Source organism: Podarcis melisellensis (assembly GCF_964234715.1).
Source record: "Podarcis melisellensis genome assembly, chromosome: 15".
Classification (NCBI taxonomy): Eukaryota; Metazoa; Chordata; class Lepidosauria; order Squamata; family Lacertidae; genus Podarcis; species Podarcis melisellensis.
Window position 1 is genome coordinate 39286152 of NC_138532.1, and position 18665 is coordinate 39304816.

The 18665-nt window shown below is 43.7% G+C and overlaps 1 protein-coding gene across 4 annotated transcripts in view; it reads left to right on the top strand.

Annotated features, from left to right (window-relative positions):
• Positions 1 to 18665, top strand: part of BCAS3 (BCAS3 microtubule associated cell migration factor) — a 454578-nt gene that overhangs the window by 13083 nt on the left and 422830 nt on the right. For all 4 annotated transcript variants that reach the window (XM_081890294.1, XM_081890296.1, XM_081890293.1 and 1 more), the window contains exons 6-7: positions 6402 to 6483; positions 14938 to 15010. In XM_081890294.1, the coding sequence (XP_081746420.1) occupies positions 6402 to 6483; positions 14938 to 15010 (155 nt within the window). The remainder of the gene's footprint in view (positions 1 to 6401; positions 6484 to 14937; positions 15011 to 18665) is intronic.

An 18665-nucleotide genomic window follows, 5' to 3' on the forward strand; every position in this document is an offset into this window, starting at 1 on the left:
TGTGAAATGTGGGATTGCACTGTTGTTCAAGTTTTTATCCAGTCCCAAACCTACTCAGAGTAATCCAGTTGGGAGTAATGGGCATGACTAACTTCAGTTCATTAATTTCAGTGGGTCGACTCTGAGTAGAACTTTTGGTGGTGTTTCCCTCGCCATCCTGACATTGCAGCAGCACCAGCTGCAAAACGTTTGGAACTGGTTTCTCCTTCAAATGGGCTTCTGTTCAAAGTGACTGTCTCTTATGGAAGTACAGTGGTACCACAGGTTAAGTACTTAATTTGTTCCGGAGGTCTGTTCTTAACCTGAAACTGTTCTTAACCCTGAAGCATCACTAGCTAATGGGGCCTCCAGCTGCCACCGCGCTGCCGGAGGGAGCACAATTTCTGTTCTCATCCTGAAGCAAAGTTCTTAACCCAAGGTACTATTTCTGGGTTAGCGGAGTCTGTAACTTGAAGTGTCTGTGACCTGAAGCGTATGTAACCCGAGGTACCACTGTGTTGCACTGTTACCAAAGAAATCATGAAACAGAAAAGATACATTAAAAAACAAACAACGTTAAAAAAACAAATAAGGCTGGGCTAGCCATAATAGTAATACAATAACCTAATTCAGGGATGGGGTACCTGCAGCTCTCCAGATGTTGTTGGACTCCAGTTCCCATCAGTCCCATCAGCTAGCATGGACAGTGGTCAAGGATGATGGGAGTTGTAGTTCAAAACATCTAAGGGCCACAGGTTCCCCATGTCTTCCTCAATATAGTAATATGGGCTTCAACAGTGGCCTTTGTGTGTGTGCTCAGGCATCAGTGAATGTAGAAGTTGTGTTGAGGGTCCTGAATCTGGCAGAAGGCATTTATTATGTCCTTTGCAACCCAGACCTGCCCTGTCCAGTGCCAAATACATGGCAATTTGGGGGTAAAAGTGGGCATTATTATTTGATTTTATTCTTGTGGGGAAAAGTGGAAACCTGTTGAATGGATTCAGCTGAAATCAAGGCACAGGAGCATACAGGTATATTATGTCTTAAAGGCTGCAGTCTTTGAGTTTCTGGTCCTCCAAAAGCCTTGCAAGATGGCAGATCTCTCAGCTGCAGACAGCCAGATGTCATTCTAGCAGTGTTGATGTTTCATAGAGCACACAAATAAGGTCACCAGAGAAACATGGTAAAACGTTTTCTATAAAAGTTGTTGGGATCCTATACTTCTGTAAATATTAAGCAGCATACACACACACACACACTCCAAGTCTGTGTCTATTTAGTCAGTCCATGTGTAAGATCAGGACTCACTTTGCTCCATCTCCAACTTAACTGGGGTTAAGGAATCCGCTGACACCAATGTTAGCTGTGGTTAAAGCTAACCACTACCACCCCCCAACTCCACACAAAAGTCTCTGTTTTTAAGGGAACAAATACCCTACTGTTGCCTTGCATTAGTAAACCAAAGCATAGTGCAAAATGTGCACATGGTGCTTGCACCCTCGCATAGTGCCCTTTGCTGCTGCTGCTTTGCTCTTCCCAGGGAGAGAGCGGTGAAATAAACGAGGACTGTGCAGTTCTCCGTACCTTTTCTAGAGCTCCTCTGAGAGTTCAGATTTCTAAATGCACCTTGGGGAAGGGGAACCTGTGGCTCTCCAGATGTCACTGGACTCCCAGCAGCCAGCAAAGCCAGTAGTCAGGGATTATGGGAGTTGTAGTCCATTGACATCTGGAGGGCCACAGATTCCCTGTACTTTATTTATTTAAGTACTGTATTTTGGCAGTTCTTACCACAACCCTGTAAGGTAGGTTAATATGATTACTGTGCAGAGAGGGTAGAATTTGAACTGGGGGCAGATTTGAATCAGGAAGACAGAGCATGTCGTTAGTGGTTAATGTCAGTGGTGTGTCTTTTTTTTGTGGGGGGCGGGCAGTACAGGAGATTCACTCTTAGGCACGCCAGGTAGGAGGAGTTCAAGAGTCCCTCAGGCTCAGTGTTGCATCTGCACCAGGTCATTGAAGCTGTGCTGTTCACATGCTTAGCCAAAGGCTTCATTCTTTTCAACATGTCTGGAGAAAGTCTTCAGTTTTAAGACAACAAACGCCTTGCCGTTGTCTTGCATTAGTGAAATCAAAGAATATTAAAATGTGGAGCTGGCTCAGAACTTCATCCGTTGCGCAAAAAAGGACAGAAACAACGGCCGCTTGTCAACTCGGATTATTAGGGTTGCCAACATTTTGAAGACATCACAGAGGCTCCGACAATTTTTGGTGGCGCCTTTAAAACCCTGCCTGCCGAAATAATGAGGATGGCTCTTTGACTGAAAAAAATTAAAGCATCTTTCCTGCCCTTTACCCAGCCGCTCCTTTGTTGGGCAAGCAGGACTGGCCCTACATGAGGCAGGTACTGAGGGGCATGGAATAGACAGAGCTGTGTGTGTCTTGCACCTCCCAAGCTAGCATACTGCCCTCTGGTGGAGGGGAGGATGCCTTGTCATCACTGCTGTTGATGTAACGTTTGTCCTTTCACTGCACAGCAAAATGTCTTGGGCCAACCCAAGGGTTTTTATTGTCAAGCCATCTGATTTTACAGGACTTCGGTCAATCTGCTGCTGGCTCCATTCTGTATTTTGCGTTTGGTTTTCTTTCTTCTTTTTTGGGGTCTTTTAAATCCTATTGACGTTTGTAACTTTTCATCCTATTGACTTTACGTTTGCATTGCCCATTGCCTTGCGATGGCTCTCCCTAGAAGGCTCCCTGTCAATAATGCAGGCAAATGAATGAATGAATGATTGCTTTTAGGAATTGCTGCCGCTGGAGACGGGAGGTTGGATACGGCGACTGTGATAGGAAGCCCCAAGAATGCTAAAACATTCTGACTGCTGAGTGGGGCATATCCCAAAGGAAACCCATCTTGACATCCTCTGTGCTGAAGCTGTAATGTTGAAATGGGCCACTATAGCACCAACCAGAGGCAGGAGAAGCTGAATATTTGGAACTGTAGTTTCCTAAGGGCGCTGGGAAGTGTAGCTCTGTGTGGGGTAAACTATAGTTCTAACAATTCTGCTTTGGGGGTAGGGGAGAAGCGTACTTTAATATTTTAGAGCATACTTGACATTATCCTGGAGGATTCAGAAGCCAACATTTTCCTCGGTACAAGCAAAATCGTGTTTTGTCTGTTTCTGTACCAGCGCTTGAATTCCCAGTTTTGATTTCTCTTCTGGGTTGTCACGCCTTTCTTCTTCATCTTTTATTTATTTATATTTCTCTTTCTCTCCCCTCCCTCCCCACATGTAAGTTATTTTCTACGGTCGGAAAATATTTGTTCGCACAGTAAGGGGAATAATATCCCATTTTGTGTGTGTTTGTTATGGATTCAAACTGGTATGCTTCCAGACAACAAAGCCTGTCATCAGGAATTAAGACATTGATTCAAATGAAGTGTTTCTTTTTTTCTTCATCGTCTTCTTTTCCTCCTGCTTAAAATACCGGCTGCAACTGGGAAAGGGACAGAAGGCACAACTTCAGCTCCCTCTGTCTTTTTCTCTCTCTCTCTCGCAGATGGGGTGGGTGTGATGCTGCACTTAGGTTTGACAAACGGGCTCCTTGCGCCTCAGATGCAGGCCTCTTGTGTTTTTAAAGTCAATGGACCAGTGACTTTGTTCCTCATGTAGCCGGAGCTGGCAAGTCCCCTGCCTGCAGTGATGGCTGTCAGCTTGCCCTTCTGTGGCAAGGAACACCTGAGGCTGCTTTTAAGCCCTCATATCTCATTCTTAAAACCTGTCTCAGAATGTCCTTGGCTTTTTGAGAGGCAAAGGAGTGTTTCTGCGTGTAGATGCTTATAAAGGAGTTTCCACCGGGGATTCGCCACTTAGGTGGAATGTGTCCAAAATGGTAGCCATGATGAGCAGGTTTCTGTTTTGCCACAGGTGCTTTTTGAACAATTTAAAGTGCCCCCCTCCCCTCATCTGTTCTTCTAATTATGTTTCTTTACAAACTCCATCTGGGAGTCTCTGAAGAGATGGCAAGTTTGGGAACTGGGGATCCAGTAGCCCTTTTGCTTTTCCCTCCTTCCTGCATGATTGTCTGGAGCTCCTTAGGTTGGTGGCAGGTTGCAACATAATATTAAAAACAGTTTAAAACGACTTACAACCACAAAAGTAAAGTAGGTCTTTAAAATATACACCTCAAGTGTCAGAAGCCAGGGCAAAGAATTCCCAGCTTTGCATATGAGTTGTTTGCTCTGAAAACTGTCATCAAGAAGGAACCTGGGTTAAGGTTAGCTCTGCTTAGGGTTGGTGCATATGTAATTATTAAGAACATGAGAAGAGACCTTCTCATACTTCTTCTGACAGTGAAGGTAGAACATTGCTGTCATGGCTAGTAGCCCTTGATCATTGTATCCTCCATGAGTTTTTAGAAACATTTTTAGAACTTTGTGTGGACTTGCAGCTTAGTACAGTGGTGCCTCGCAAGATGAAATTAATCCGTTCCGCGAGTCTCTTCGTCTTGTGGTTTTTTCGTCTTGCGAAGCACAGCTATTAGCGGCTTAGCGGCTATTAACAGCTGAGCGGCTTAGTGGCTTTAAGAAAAAGGAAAAAAACTTGCAAGAACTCGCAAGACGTTTCGTCTTGTGAAGTAAGCCCATAGGGGAATTCGTTTAGCGAAGCGACGCAAAAACCGAAGAACCCTTTCGTCTTGCGCGTTTTTCGTTTTGCGAGGCATTCGTCTTGCGGGGCACCATTGTATTTCTGGATTTGTAACCCCTTTCACTCAGTCTCCACCTGGTTCCTGACATTGTATGCTGCTTGCTTTGCCAAATTTATTCTGGGGTTCTCTCTATGTCAGCATGTTGTTGGCTTTAAGAGGTTTAGCTTCATTACATCTGTTTTAAGTTCTTTTCGATTTGGCACATTGCTTCGTAATGTTTGCCATTTTCCCAGAATGTTTGACATTCCGTATCGGATCCATTACCAAACAGTTCTGATGAGCCGCTTACAGGAAGTCTGGAAGAATTATTCCTCGACTAACCCTGAACTGATCTCTTCTAGGATTCCATTAATGACCAAATTAATTAAAGCAGGGGTCCTCAGATCTGCTTATTAGGTGTGAGCGCCCTTGGCAGTTCCCCCTTTTTTTTTTAACGCTCCTTTATCCTGCGGTTTAGAGAAGGAAAAACAAAACAGACTTGGCCTCATCTGAGCAGCGGGAGAGGCTCCTGCTGCTCCTTACATTCTCTAAACAATGGCACTATATATGTAAAACAGTATCATAGCACTTTAAACATCCCAAAGAATCCTGGGAACTGTAGTTTGTTAAGGGTGCTGGAACTGGAACTTTGTGAGGGGAATATATCTGCTTTAAATATAAAGTAAAGGTAAAGATAAAGGACCTCTGGATGGTTAAGTCCAGTCAAAGGCGACTATGGGGCTGCGGCCCTCATCTCGTTTTCAGGTCGAGGGAGCCAGTGTTTGTCCACAGACAGCTTTCTGGGTCATGTGGCCAGCATGAGTAAACCGTTTCTGGCACAATGGAACACCGTGACAGAAACCAGACTGCATGAAAACGCCATTTACCTTCCCGCTGCAGTGGTACCTATTTACCTACTTGCATTGGCGTGCTTTCAAACTGCTAGGTTGGGAAAGAGACTCCAGCTTTCTCATAAGGAGAGTCCTGCTGGATCAAGCCAAAGGCCTGTCTAGTCCACCATTCTGTTTCCTACTGTTCTGCATCAGATGCTTATGGGAAGCTCCCTCAGCAGGATATGAGCACAGGAAGGTTCTCCTCCTCATGACCCCCACTCGCTGGTATTCAGAGGAGTTGAGTTGTATCCAGTATGTATCATATTCAGACCTGTTGAAATCAGTGGACATGCCCAACTTACACCCTTTAATTTCAGTGGGTCTACTCTGAGTATAACTTGGCTATATACATGCCATAATGCCTCTAATCCCAGAGCAAACATGTAGCCATCATAATCTAGTAGTTTTTCATGTAAGCAAAAAATAATGGCTGATTGTTATTATTTATTATTTATTAAATTCATCATCTGTAGATGTCATGGTGGTTCACAGCATAAAATACAACACAAAATACATCATAAAAACAAGAACAAAAACATACCTATAGCCCCACATAAGGCAGTATTGGACTCTCAGGTTTTGCAGTTGTTGCAGTGTCTGTTGTTGTGGAAAGAGCTTTTCATCAGGGGAAATGATAGAAGGAAGAAATAAATAATTCTTTTCCCACCCAGATTACAAGAGAATCAGAACTATTATTGTAATTTTCTGGATATTTCTTTTTTTTAAAAAAAAACACCAAGTAAACACTATTGACACAAACCATTGAAGTTGCTTTAGAATGCTAAGCAAGGGACAACAAAAGCCTTTGCTAAGGTGTCTGTGCTTATTTATTCTGTTACACAGATCAGCGGCGAGGCTCAGGAACTTTACTCCATCCGACACGGCCCTGTCCGAGCTGCTCGGGTTCTGCCATCACCACAGATTAGTAAGTACAAAATCCTGTGTATTAACCCTCCCACCTTGATCTCTTCTAATCATCCTAGTTGCTTGTTGTCCAAATGTTCACACATTCTGTCAATGGAATGTGAGCATCCCTTTTTGTTTTGCCATTCACCTGACCCTGCAAGAGTGACACCTGTGGTTTTTTTATGCAGGGTGAGCTGAACCCTTCACTTTCAGTCCCTGTGATTCATTCCTCTGCTTTTCTCTTGGTCTAGCCTATTTCTAGTGTCTGGGATGGGCAAAAGGTTTTGGGCAACTGACTGTGGGGTGTGGACGGAGGGAGCAGGAAGGGTGAAATTTGGATTCTAAACTCAGATCTCCTTCCCTCTCCCACCAAGGTAACCAACAATGTAACCAATTAACACCATGTTCTGCCAAGTATCCAAAGCCTAATTCAGAGGTTTTCAACCTTTTTGAGTCCATGGCTCCCTTGACCAACTAAATTCTTTCTGTGGCACCCATGTGGGGCTCAGGAGCCCAGTTATGTCACCCCTTGCCTGCAGAGCTGGCAGCCTCTCACCTTTTTTCGAACACCCTCCCTCAGTCTTCTCTCCTTCCCCCTCTGGTCTCTGAGCTGCCCCTCCCCCAGCCCCAAAGAGAGGTGCCTCCTCACACTGCCCCATGGGGACTTGTCTGTCCATTCTCAACAGGGCTGACTGCCTGGGCTCCCTCACCTGCTTGCTTGCTAACTCTGAGGCCAGATCAGCTCCTGGCAGCCAGTACCCCATAGACAGCTCCAGGGGCACCATTTGCTTGCGGACATTGTAGCCAGGGCTGCTGCAACAAACATCTGTGCAAGCCTTTGGGAGGCAAAGATGTGAGAGGGCATCAGAGGAGGGAGGAAAGGAAAGAGGGACAGAGACCAGTGTTGCCCGCAGCACCCCAGTGTACCATGGCACACTGGCTGAAAACCACTGGCCTAATTCAACAGTAGCTTAATGTAGAGTCCTCCCAAGGTTGTTGGACTCCAACTAGCCTAGCATATGTGATCAATGGCCAGGGACGATGGGAGTTGGAGTTGAGCAGCATCTGGAGGGCACCACATTGTATGTCAGCAAAACAAGCATGTGATTACACAAACATGGCGGTGGCTGTTGCATCTACTTTGGCCATCAGGCAAGTGCTTCAGTGACCGGCTGGGGCTGTGAACTAAGAACCTGAATCCGGGACAGAGTTGCCATTTTTCGTTTGCTTAGACAATACCATGTGCTCCACAAATTGTGAATCTGCTGTTGAGTACTGACCTCAGCAGCCCAAGAACCTCTGCTTTGATTCAAAATCAAGTTTCTAGCCTGTATTGTAACAATGAAAAGCTGGCAAATCAGTTTTCGCTTGGTGGTGCTGGCATCTTTCTTTATAAGGTTTGATATTCTGCTGTACTCTTTTCTATAATATACGAGAACAATTCAGATCAGTTCATAATCATTTAGATTATTTATTGAAACATACAGTGGTACGTCAGGTTAAGAACTTAATTTGTTCTGTATGTCTGTTCTTAACCTGAAACTGTTCCTAACCTGAGGTACCACTTTAGCTAATGGGGCCTCCCGCTGCCACCGCTGTGTGATTTCTGTTCTCATCCTGAAGAAAAGTTCTTAACCCGAGGTACTATTTCTGGGTTAACGGAGTCTGTAACCTGAAGCGTCTGTAACCCGAGGTACCACTGTATTTTGGTTTCTTTTTACATAGCTTAGTTAGAGAGCACAGTGCTTGATTAAAAGCAACCAGATGCATTATTGACCCGTATCTGGAATTAGATGAAAGCAAAGCCTGTAATAGGAGGCCCAGGATAGCCAATGTATGAACCAGGATTGGGAGAGGAATAAAAGAGATTTTTGTAAAGAAGGAGTGATAGCCATCAGCAGTGCTGAAACACCATTTTACTGGGGAGCTATTTTTTTTTAAAAAAAATTAGGTGGCTGGATGTAGTAGGGGCTGCTGGTGGATAGACTTGGCATGTTCCTTGAAAGAGATCGTACCCTGAGATAGGCCACTTGGTTCCCAGGTGTGAAAGGAAAAGCTCAGGCTTTTAACTCTGTGGCTGTTTCAACATTGTAGCTTAATAGTTTGTCAGCTGTGTTGCTAAAGCTCTGTAATCCTTTTGATGTTGGGTTCCTTAGCTGCGCCGTGCTCTTAGGAGCATAAAGCCGCTGTTGTTTGGGTGAATTATTCTGTGCCTTCGGTTTGGGAAAGATACCTGGGTGTATCTGATTGAGCAGGTTCTATAGCAACGTGTGCCTGTGTTTGTGTGTGCTTGTGTTTCCCTGGATTTGAAACTAAGGACGACCCCCTTGAAGTCTGATAGTCCAGTCCCACGGCTTTCAAATTTATCTAGTAGCGGAGGACAGCGGTGGCGTCAGGTCGGGACTTTGGGGCAGGGCTCCAGGGCCTCACTTGCAAGGTTGAGATAGAGGCACTGCAATTCAACAGGGCCGGCTTAACCTGTTTTCAAGCAAGTTAAGTAATGCATATTGCCATTTAAAAAGCGTAAGACCTGCATAAGGCCATTAAGAACAGAGTCTAAAATTTCCTAACTGCAACCGCTGGTCAGTGGACTCTTTTAAAATAACTTTTTAGTTGGGTTTAATAACTATAATAATAATAATAATAATAATAATAATTATTTATTCAAATAAATAGACGAAGTCTTTTTGCACCTTTTGTGTATCACAAAAAGTAGCAGCAATATCTACAACAAAAATTAGCAGTAATAACTACAACACATATAAAAAGTTGGCAACCCATGTGATGACCTGACCAATATGTTTTTATTCAGGGAACAGCCCTAAAATATCAATAATTCTGCTCATTGCAACTTTTGCTACATGAACATACTGCTATTTTACTCCAATTGCAAATTACCCTATCGTATCCTGCAAACATGTTGCCACTGAAAGATAGCACATGAAAATGGGAGGCAGAAATGAACCTTGTAGTTGCTCTTCCAACTCTGAATAATGGTGTGAAGTGAAACATCTTGCCTGGCCTTGGATTTTATTCCAAATTACACAGAATTCTGCATTGCTCACATCTGTGCCTTTGCTTTAAAAAAAAGAAAAGAAAATATGGCAACCTAAAGGGCTGACTTAGTGTGTTTGTCTGTGTTAAATAAAGTAATAATAATTATTTAGGTTGCTCTGTAAAGGAAGGCAGATGTTTAAAACACTTGTATGTGGTCAGGCGTCTTGGGTGGCTGTTTGGCTTGCCAGTCTCTTAATACAAAAGTAATTCTTTAGCAGGCGTACTATGCAAAGCTTAACTTAGAAGGTGACCCAAAAATGGTAGCAGCTTTTAAGCAGCCTACAGATGGGGCGAGGCAGGTCTTGGTTATTATAGTGACATGTTTCTGGTTTGATGGTGGTAGAATGAAAGCTGTCCTGTGTAGACATTGAAGAGAAATTACAGAGCATAACTCTCAGGTCTTGAAACCTTTTTAGAGCTACATATTAAAATCTGGACAAAAGTTCTAATGGGTTCCATGTTTTATGAAAGCCTTTGTTGGCCGGGTGGACCCCTCAGGTGGCAGTCTTTAAAGATGGTTAAATGCAGTCTTGCTTTAATCAGCTGTAACCACCAAACTTTACCTCCTTGTAATACTAAGTTAAGAACTTAGGGCTGGAGCAAATTTCTCTTGCTACTATTAAGGAATAACTGACATGTTTGATTTAAGGAAAGTGTGTATGTGTGTACACATGCATGTGCGCGCGCACACACACACACAGGATGGGTCCAATGGAAAAGGCGAAAAAGGGATAGGAGGACCAACCTCAAGAGGTTGAAGAAAAAGGAATGCACTTTTTATCATGTTGGAAATATGTTGGGTATTAGTAAAAAGTGCATTCCTCTTCCTTCAGCATCCTGAGATTGGTTTCCCCCTTTTGTCTTTCAATATAAGGGGACGCGCTGCACCCCCCTTTATTTCCCTCACAAGACAAGAATTGGGGAACCACTGTGAAATTGTTTGGTGATAGATTCACACATTCGGCTTCAACAATAGATTTCAGTAAATGTAATTTTTTACAAGTTCTCTGAAACTATTTATTAGGATAAAGGTTAAGAATCAAGTTAAGAGCCACTCTGCCCATAAAACAGCAAACAGCAACATGTGCTGGTCTCAGCAGTAGGCAACAGTGGAGGTGCATCTGTCCTACAAGCAAGTAGAGGTGGGAGAAAGGATGTCAGAGAATTCAGAAGCAGGAGCAAAAATGATTAATGCCATGGTTCAGAAATCATATGATCAGTATTCAATGTTGTTGCTGTTAGTCCAAACAAAATGTAACTGATTACACACACAAACACACTTACATTGAGATTCATTTGCAATGAAATGAATGGGGTGAAATAATGTAAGGACCATGTAACTTGCATCATTTATGTAATCAACCTTCTAAGTTTTGTAATTTTGTGACTGTGGACAGTGAGACAAATGATGCCATTTTGGGTGGAAGACAAATAGCAGTGGAACGGAAACAGCACTGCATGCAACAAATCCAGAGCAGAAAGGAAAATGATGCCCTCTTACATACCTACCTGGGAGAAAAGTGGTATAGCAGCCTTTGCTGACCTGGTGCCGTCCGGCTGTTTTGGACTACAACACCCGTCGACCCCCAGCCAGCACAATTGCGTTGTAGTCCAAAATAGCTGGAGGATGCCAGGTTGTATATTATTTTGCACCAGTGATTCAAATTGGCAAAGTCCCCTGTTCACTCAGTTCCCACCTCCATGTTACTGTATGTGTAGACCAGGCAAGTACCAAGCCAAACCAACTGTGTGAAAATGCCTTTTCACTACTCTTGGCAAGGCTTTGAGCGTCGGGTTGCCTTTTGTATGCATGCCTTTTTCTTTTTTAATTGACAATGGCTCGGTCTGACACAGCTTGTGAAATTCCCTCTGCTTAATGGAAACTTTCATTATGTTTTTTCTTTGTTTCAGATAGGCTGGATGATGACAGACTCCCCCCCCCCTTTCCCATTTTCTTTCTTTTTATATAAAAAAACCGAAATTCCTCTAAACAGGATTGCGGAGGAGATGACGCCTCATTGGCAGGGGAGACAGATTTCATTACTTTAATTGTGTGGTTTATCGGGATCTTCAGCTTTTGCTTTTTTTGTGTGGGGGTGGGGAGCGGGGGGTTGAGGGTTAAATTCTATCAAATGCAACAGTGTTATGACAGAATTAAAAGGATTTGAAATAAAGGAGTTTAAGAGAGAGGCCTTTGCAGCGGGATTTCGGTAGTTTTTGATTTGATGGATTTGGCGAGCTGTGGGCTTAAGAGAGAGAGGAACTCCACCCCCCATATTGTCTTTTGCCATTTTGTTAAACATGTTGCACAGGGCAGGTGTAGCGTGGCAAGTTGCACATATGAAGCAAACACACACACACACACACACACACAGAAGCAAGCAAACCATGTAATCCACCCATAACTGAGAAGAATTAAATCCTACCACTGCGGAATGTAAGAAGGCATCGTTTTCATTTCACCCTTCATTTGCTCATGCAGCACTGTTTCATTTCTGCCACAGTTCGTATTCTGCCCAGAACTACATTATTCACCTTTCTGTTTGCTGTGGCGTAATTAAGTAGGTTCTGTAACCCCCGCATCAGTGGGCGGACGCCTGTAGTAATAAAAACCTACATTTGTTGAAATCTATTGTTGAAGCTGAATATGTGGTTTTTGTTGAATTTTATTGTCTCTAAAATGTGAGAGTTCAATCTCACATGCCACCAAAAATGTGGTTTTTTTGGGGGGGGTCTGTTTTAAAATGGATTTAGCATTTGGTTGCAGGTGCCTTTTCATTCCTCAAAATTCAAACATTTATGCTCCATGATTCAGTTATATTTATTTATGAGAGTATTTATAAACCGCACACACACACACACACACAATGTAATCAGGACGGTGAACAAGAAAATAGTTAAAACATCATAAATGTATGAACTAATAATATTCAGAACAAATGACCAATACTGAATCAGAGTAATTTTCTAAAAACACTTGGTGAATTAGAAATGTTTTCAGAAGGTCTTGATTCCCTCTTCCCCTATTTGGTTTTACTTCCCCGCAACTTGGAGTTAACTTTATGTGACTCCTGGTGTCCACGAGCATGCTCAATTCTTGGGTTGTTCTTTTGCAAATCTTGGGGTTTGCCCGATATCCTGTGCCCACTCAGTCGAGGACAACGGTCAGTAGTTAAATTCTTTATTGACAAAAGCATGCATTTACAGCAGCTGCTAAGGTGCACAGAATATATACACACGCACACGCTTCTTGCGACTGTGTTGCTGGCATTACCGTAACTTTTCCAGGTTGGTGCCTGGGAGAGCAGTTGAAGCAACAGTGGGGCCACACACTTCCTGGGCTTATGTACCCTCGTCAGATGGAGTGTGCTTACACAACCTGAGACTTCTCCTAGATGGAAATTGCCACTGTGCTTGCCTTTTCAAGCCCCTTTTAGTTCTAGGAGACAGTGGGGCATGGGAAGTCAGGGTTTGGGCTTGCCCGCCCCTCGCCTGAACAGCCTCTCATTCCACTTCTGACATGTCCTGTTCCCCCTCCTCTGCCGCTGACTGCTCAGACTCTTCCCCTTCCTCCAGCCCTGGCTCCTGCCTTGTGGGTGTCACAGAACCCCATAAATATCTGGCTCCTGCTCCTGGGTCCACCTCCGCCCTCCTTGCCTTTGCCCTACGCACTTAAGAGCTCTGCCAGTCCCAGACACCCAAGCATGCTGTTTTCAGAGGCCCCGAAATCTTACTGTTGAGCTTGCTATTAGAAGAGGTCTAATTAGAAGCCTGTTGTAGCCCATGTTAACATTTCTTCCATATTCTGTTCTGTAAGATGATTCTTTCTGGTATACAGAATATTTGAAGCAACTGGTCTGTTGCAAGTGGCTGTTTTTTTATCTTATTTTTAAAAAGAGCTTTAAATGTTTATCAACAGGTTGGTTGAAATAATGCAAATGTGACTCGCAGAAGGCTCTGTTGATGGTGAAACTGTCTGTGAGTCATTAAACACAGAATAAACCAAGAGATAATTAGGAAGGGGAAGTTCCATAGATGATTGGTAAACCTTTTATGCACTTAAATTTGTACCCATTCTCTTTAATCTTCTTGAGGACTGTTGAGTGAAAAATCTGTTTGCCTGTGTTAATGGTTTTTCTCTTTCAGATTATTTCAGATTAATGCATTTAGAAGTACACAGTTAAACTGTGAATTAAGCTTTGATGGAATGGCTTTTCAACAATACTTTCTGTTGATCAAATAACCTGGATTCTAATGAGAGGCAAAACCAACTGTTAAAGGCCCCGCAGTTCACTTTTTAGAACAGGGTTGTTCATTTTGTTGTTCCTCAGTTATTTAATTTCTGAATAGGGAACAGAACATTCTGCACTATAGTCAATTGAGTTTCTTTAAGTGGCCCATTGTTGGATCTTCGCAAATATTGCAAACTATCTTTGCAGGTGCCTTCCTCCCTGCTTCATAGTCACGTTGATCTTGCATTGTGATGGACATTGAGTTCTTTCAGGCAACTGGCTTATACGGCATTTATCCTGATTTGTTTACAGGATGGTTAGACTATGAACCTTTCCAGACTGGTTTTTTGGGGTTCGTGTGTTCTGCAGCACATCATTGGCACAATAATAGTGCATTAATGGTGGCTCTATACTGGGCCATCCCCACGTAATTTTGCTTTGCTAGTTGTTCTGTTACACTTCCTCAGTGTTACTGTATTATTGGTTTCTGGAGTGGCATTATTGTGCTAAAGTGTAACAAAAAGAGGAACAGATAGCACCATTGCCCGGGACATTTGTGCTATGAAAAGTTACAGGTTTTCAGCAGGAAGCTACAGGGCATGCACTGATTGGAATGGAAGCAGTATGTCCATCCTGAAACTTTTGCAGCTGCAAATTATATTGAAAGCAGGATCGTATGTAACTGCCCTGAAGCTATAAGGAGCACAAATCGACAGGAACGCACAATGAAGAGGGCACCTGGAGGGCCCTTCCTTGAATGTTAGTTCAGATTTGTTTAGAATGTATGAAAACAAGCATTCGGCCTGCATCCATCCTGATTTGCTTGTGGGGTGTTTTACACGTGATCCCACTAACCATTTGTTCATTCCACACTTTTTGAACCATTTGCTTGTCGGTTTCCAAACTGCAAAAAAATGTTTTAACTTGGGTGACAAGAACCATTTAATCCACTTTAACTGCGCAGACATAAAATTCCGGTATGCCCTTGAATCTCTCCCACAACAAAAGTGACCATCTGGAGGTACCTACTGTTGTGTATGCAGGTATTGTGACTGGCGAAGCCATAATTTGCAGAGGACAGGCCTCTATTTCAAGCACTGGCAAAAAAAATGTAAAACCAAAATATTATTTGAATGAAGAAGTCATTTTGGATTTTTGTTTTGTTTTTGTTTTACTCTATCCAGGTCCTCAGAAGAGTGATAACTTTGCTGAGAAGAGGCCTCTCCTTGCTGTGTGTAAAAGCATTGGATCTTCTGGGTAAGTTGACTGGTTCCAGATGGGTAGCTGTGTTAGCGCTGGTTGCAACAAAACAGAACAGAGCTATGTGACACTTTAAAGACCCACTGCAGAGCCTGCTTCTTCCTCCATCTTCTGTTAATTTCTTAGTTGATTCTTGGATATTAATTTTCTCTATGATTCATCAACAGTAACATCTCCAAAGGATAGCAGGTGTCTTCCCCCCTGCCCCCAAATACTCCTTGCTCCCTCAGCTTTCAGACACGGCAGGTTGCATCTGACCAACTAGGTTGTACTCAGACTTAGACCCATTGAAATTAATGGACCAAAGTTTATCTGAGAGGCCAGTATATTTGTATTTAATGGCTTCAGTCTAGACTAATTTGGGGTTTATTCATGCTTCCTCTCGTCCCTGCTGCTTTGCCCCAGGGAAAACTGCTCTTTAGTGCTCAATTGGCACAAACAGCAATTGAGTTTTCTGTGGATTGCTGTGTGTTCTGAGCTAAAGAGCAGGTTTCCCCTGGAAAAGGAGCGGGGCAAGGGGACCTTGAAAGTGTGGGTCAAGCAGAAAGCCTCTTGGACTTGGCTTTCAAGCTTAGGACAAGTAGAAGTGTTGGCGAGTCTGTAGTTGAACTTGTTCCCACTGAAATCAGTGGCTTTAAGTCATGACTAATTTATCTGGATCCAATCCAAATCCTTGCTATATTGTTTCTAAGACTATAAAACAAAGAACAGTTTAATAGCCAATTGTAGCAATGGGTGGATTTTCCCCCTCCTTCCTTTTAACAAACAAAAAAGGAAAGAAAAAGCTGTATTCTGTGCTCAGTACCACATTCTTCACTTTTCCTACTGCAGTGGTACCTCGGGTTAAGAACTTAATTCATTCTGGAGGTCTGTTCTTAACCTGAAACTGTTCTTAACCTGAGGTACCACTTTAGCTAATGAGGCCTCCCACTGCCACCGCTGCACAATTTCTATTCTCATCCTGAAGCAAAGTTACTATTTCTGGGTTAGCAGAGTCTGTAACCTGAAGCGTCTGTAACCCGAGGTACCACTGTATTCTGTGGAATTGCAGCCTGAACACTGCTTAACCAATGAGACACGGAGTTGCACATCTTCCAAATCTCTCATTCCGCTCCCACCAGGCTTGCTCTTAAGATGTGCCTGGTGGATGGCGCCTATTGTGTTTTAGCTGCTTTGGGGTCAGGGGAGAGAGGCTGTTAACTGATCGTCCTTTAGGATATGTTTACAACTCCCAACGCTGTTTACACTGGAGATTATACGCTTGTCAGGATGTTTATAATCCCACAAGCAGCCTTTTTGGTCAAAAGGTCTGCATGTACTTAGGGGGCCACAAATGCCGCTTTGCGGTTGTCTGCAGGGACTTCTCTCCATAACTTACATCCAGTCCCATCCTCCAAGGTAACCCAAGAAGCGTTTGGAAGTCAGCCCAGGGGCAAATGGGGATGTCAAGACCATAGTTGAGCCTGCATATTTTGTGCTTAGTGGGAGCAAGGCAGGGGAAGATTATGCGTCAAGGGTAGTTGAGCTGCAGTCATTCCTAATTATGTGCTCCGCCTTTATTATTTGGTTTCTTCTTCTTCTGCAATGGGTTAGAGCAAGGAGCTAGGTTGCATCTGACCATAAAGTCCTCTTTACAGCCTCCTCTAGCTTTGGTAAGCATTGCATAATTATGTATTGCCCACATCCTTTCTTGCCCTTCTTGGAGCCACATCACGAGGACTCGAAATGTGGGTTTAAAAAAAAAAGTTGAGAGAATGCTGAAATTCTAGCCCATCAGCTGGGTTTTGGGGCCTTGTTGCAACCTTTTCTCATGGGGGAGGTGCTCCAACCCATTGATCATTTTGGTTGCCCCTTTTCCGCTTAGAGAATAGAAGAGTTAAGATGGGGCATGACAGACATGTGTAGAATTATGCATGGCATGGAGAAAATGGACGGGGAGACATTTTTCTCCCGCTCCTATATTGCTAGAACTTGGGGACATAAAATGAAGTTGGATGTTGGAAAATTCAGGACAGATAAAAGGAAAGGCTTTTTTCACACGTAGTTATACCGTGGAATTTGTTCCCACAAGAGGTAATGATGGCCACCAACTTGGAAGGCCTAAAAAGGAGGAATATTAATGGAGCATAAGGCTATCCATGGCTTCTAGCCATGCTGGCTGTGTTGCGCCTCCACTGTTGGAGGCAGCATAGCTCTGAATACTAGTTGCTGGGAGTTCAAATGGGAAGAGCACTGATGCACTCAGTTCCTACTTGCAGGCTTCCCATTGGGGGAATCTAGTTGACCACTGTGAGAACAGAATGCTGGACTTAATAGGACATTGGTGTGATCCAGCAGGCTCTTCTTAACATTCTTTTCCTGTCAACTGAACAGCTAAGCAACATCTGCTGTTGAAACTCAGTGCGATGCAAAAGATCTGGGGCGTGTTTGGTTGGCATGGTGCTCTGGCTAGGTTTGTTGGCCATTATCTGCCTGAAGATAGAGTTGGACCTTGTGGCTGTATGCTCCAGGCAGAGATGGTTCTCCGGACATTGTTGGATTCTAACTCCCATCAGCACCAGCTTGCATGGCAATGCTCAGGACAATGGGAGTTGTAGCCTGGCAACTTCTGAAGGGTCACAGGTTCCCCAACCCTGCTGCAAGTGAAGAGTAGTTGCTGTGGGTGTCTGTCAAGCTATCTCTCAGGAAAGCTCGCTGATCATCTCATTGAGCTGCCACAGCTAATATTCTGGAGGTCAGAGATCTGAAAGCTCCACCAATTTGGAGGGAGGAAAGCAAAAGAGGGCAGCATACAACATTTCTTCCACCTTTTGCTCAAGGGCCTCTGCTTCAGCCTGCAGAACTGACCTAGTGTAACCCAGTTGCGTGAGAGGAGGATTGCAAATGGTGCTTCACTTCCTGCCCTTGCACCAGCAGTGGTTAGTTTTGTGCTGACCTGAGATTACTGAGTCAGTACATGTGCTACATTTCTCAAGCAAGAAAACAAACAAAGGTCCTCCAGTCTCTTCTGTTCCTCGTAAAATGCCTTCACACAGAGCTGCTGCATGAGGCCCCATTTGGTAACCTGCAGATTAAGTGTTCCTTGCCATTTTGTACATGTTCCAAGTGAGCCGTTGTGTCCTTGCAAGTTATATGCTGCATGTTCTCTTTTCTGCCCACCCCCAGTATTAAATTACCATTCTCTCTCAATCCAAAGAAACCCTAGCATGTGGAAAAAGAGGTATTGTTATTCCTTTTCGAGCCGGCCCTAGCGTTAGGCAGCGAGTAAAACAGCTGCTTCAGGCAGCAGAACCTGAGGGGTCAGGAGTGAACAGGGCTGCGTGGGCCACACAATTTGCCTTGCTAGAGTGCTGCTCTGAACTGCCATGCTGGGCCATATTCCATCACCAGGACTGAAGTAAGGTTCATGTGCCGCCAGTTGGGTTGACTTTTGCATGTGGAATATAGTAAGGGCAAATTTAGTATGCATAAGCTTTTTGTGTGGATCAGAGCCCACTTCCATTTTTTTTAGCACCGAACAAATTAAAATAGTAAGCAGCAACTTTGATCCTTGGGTATTAGTAAGTGCCTCAGCCAGCATTTCATGGCATTTTTTTTAAATGGAGTTCCCTTCCTTTTTGTCCTTGTAAATCCAGGCTCCAAGCTGTGAGTT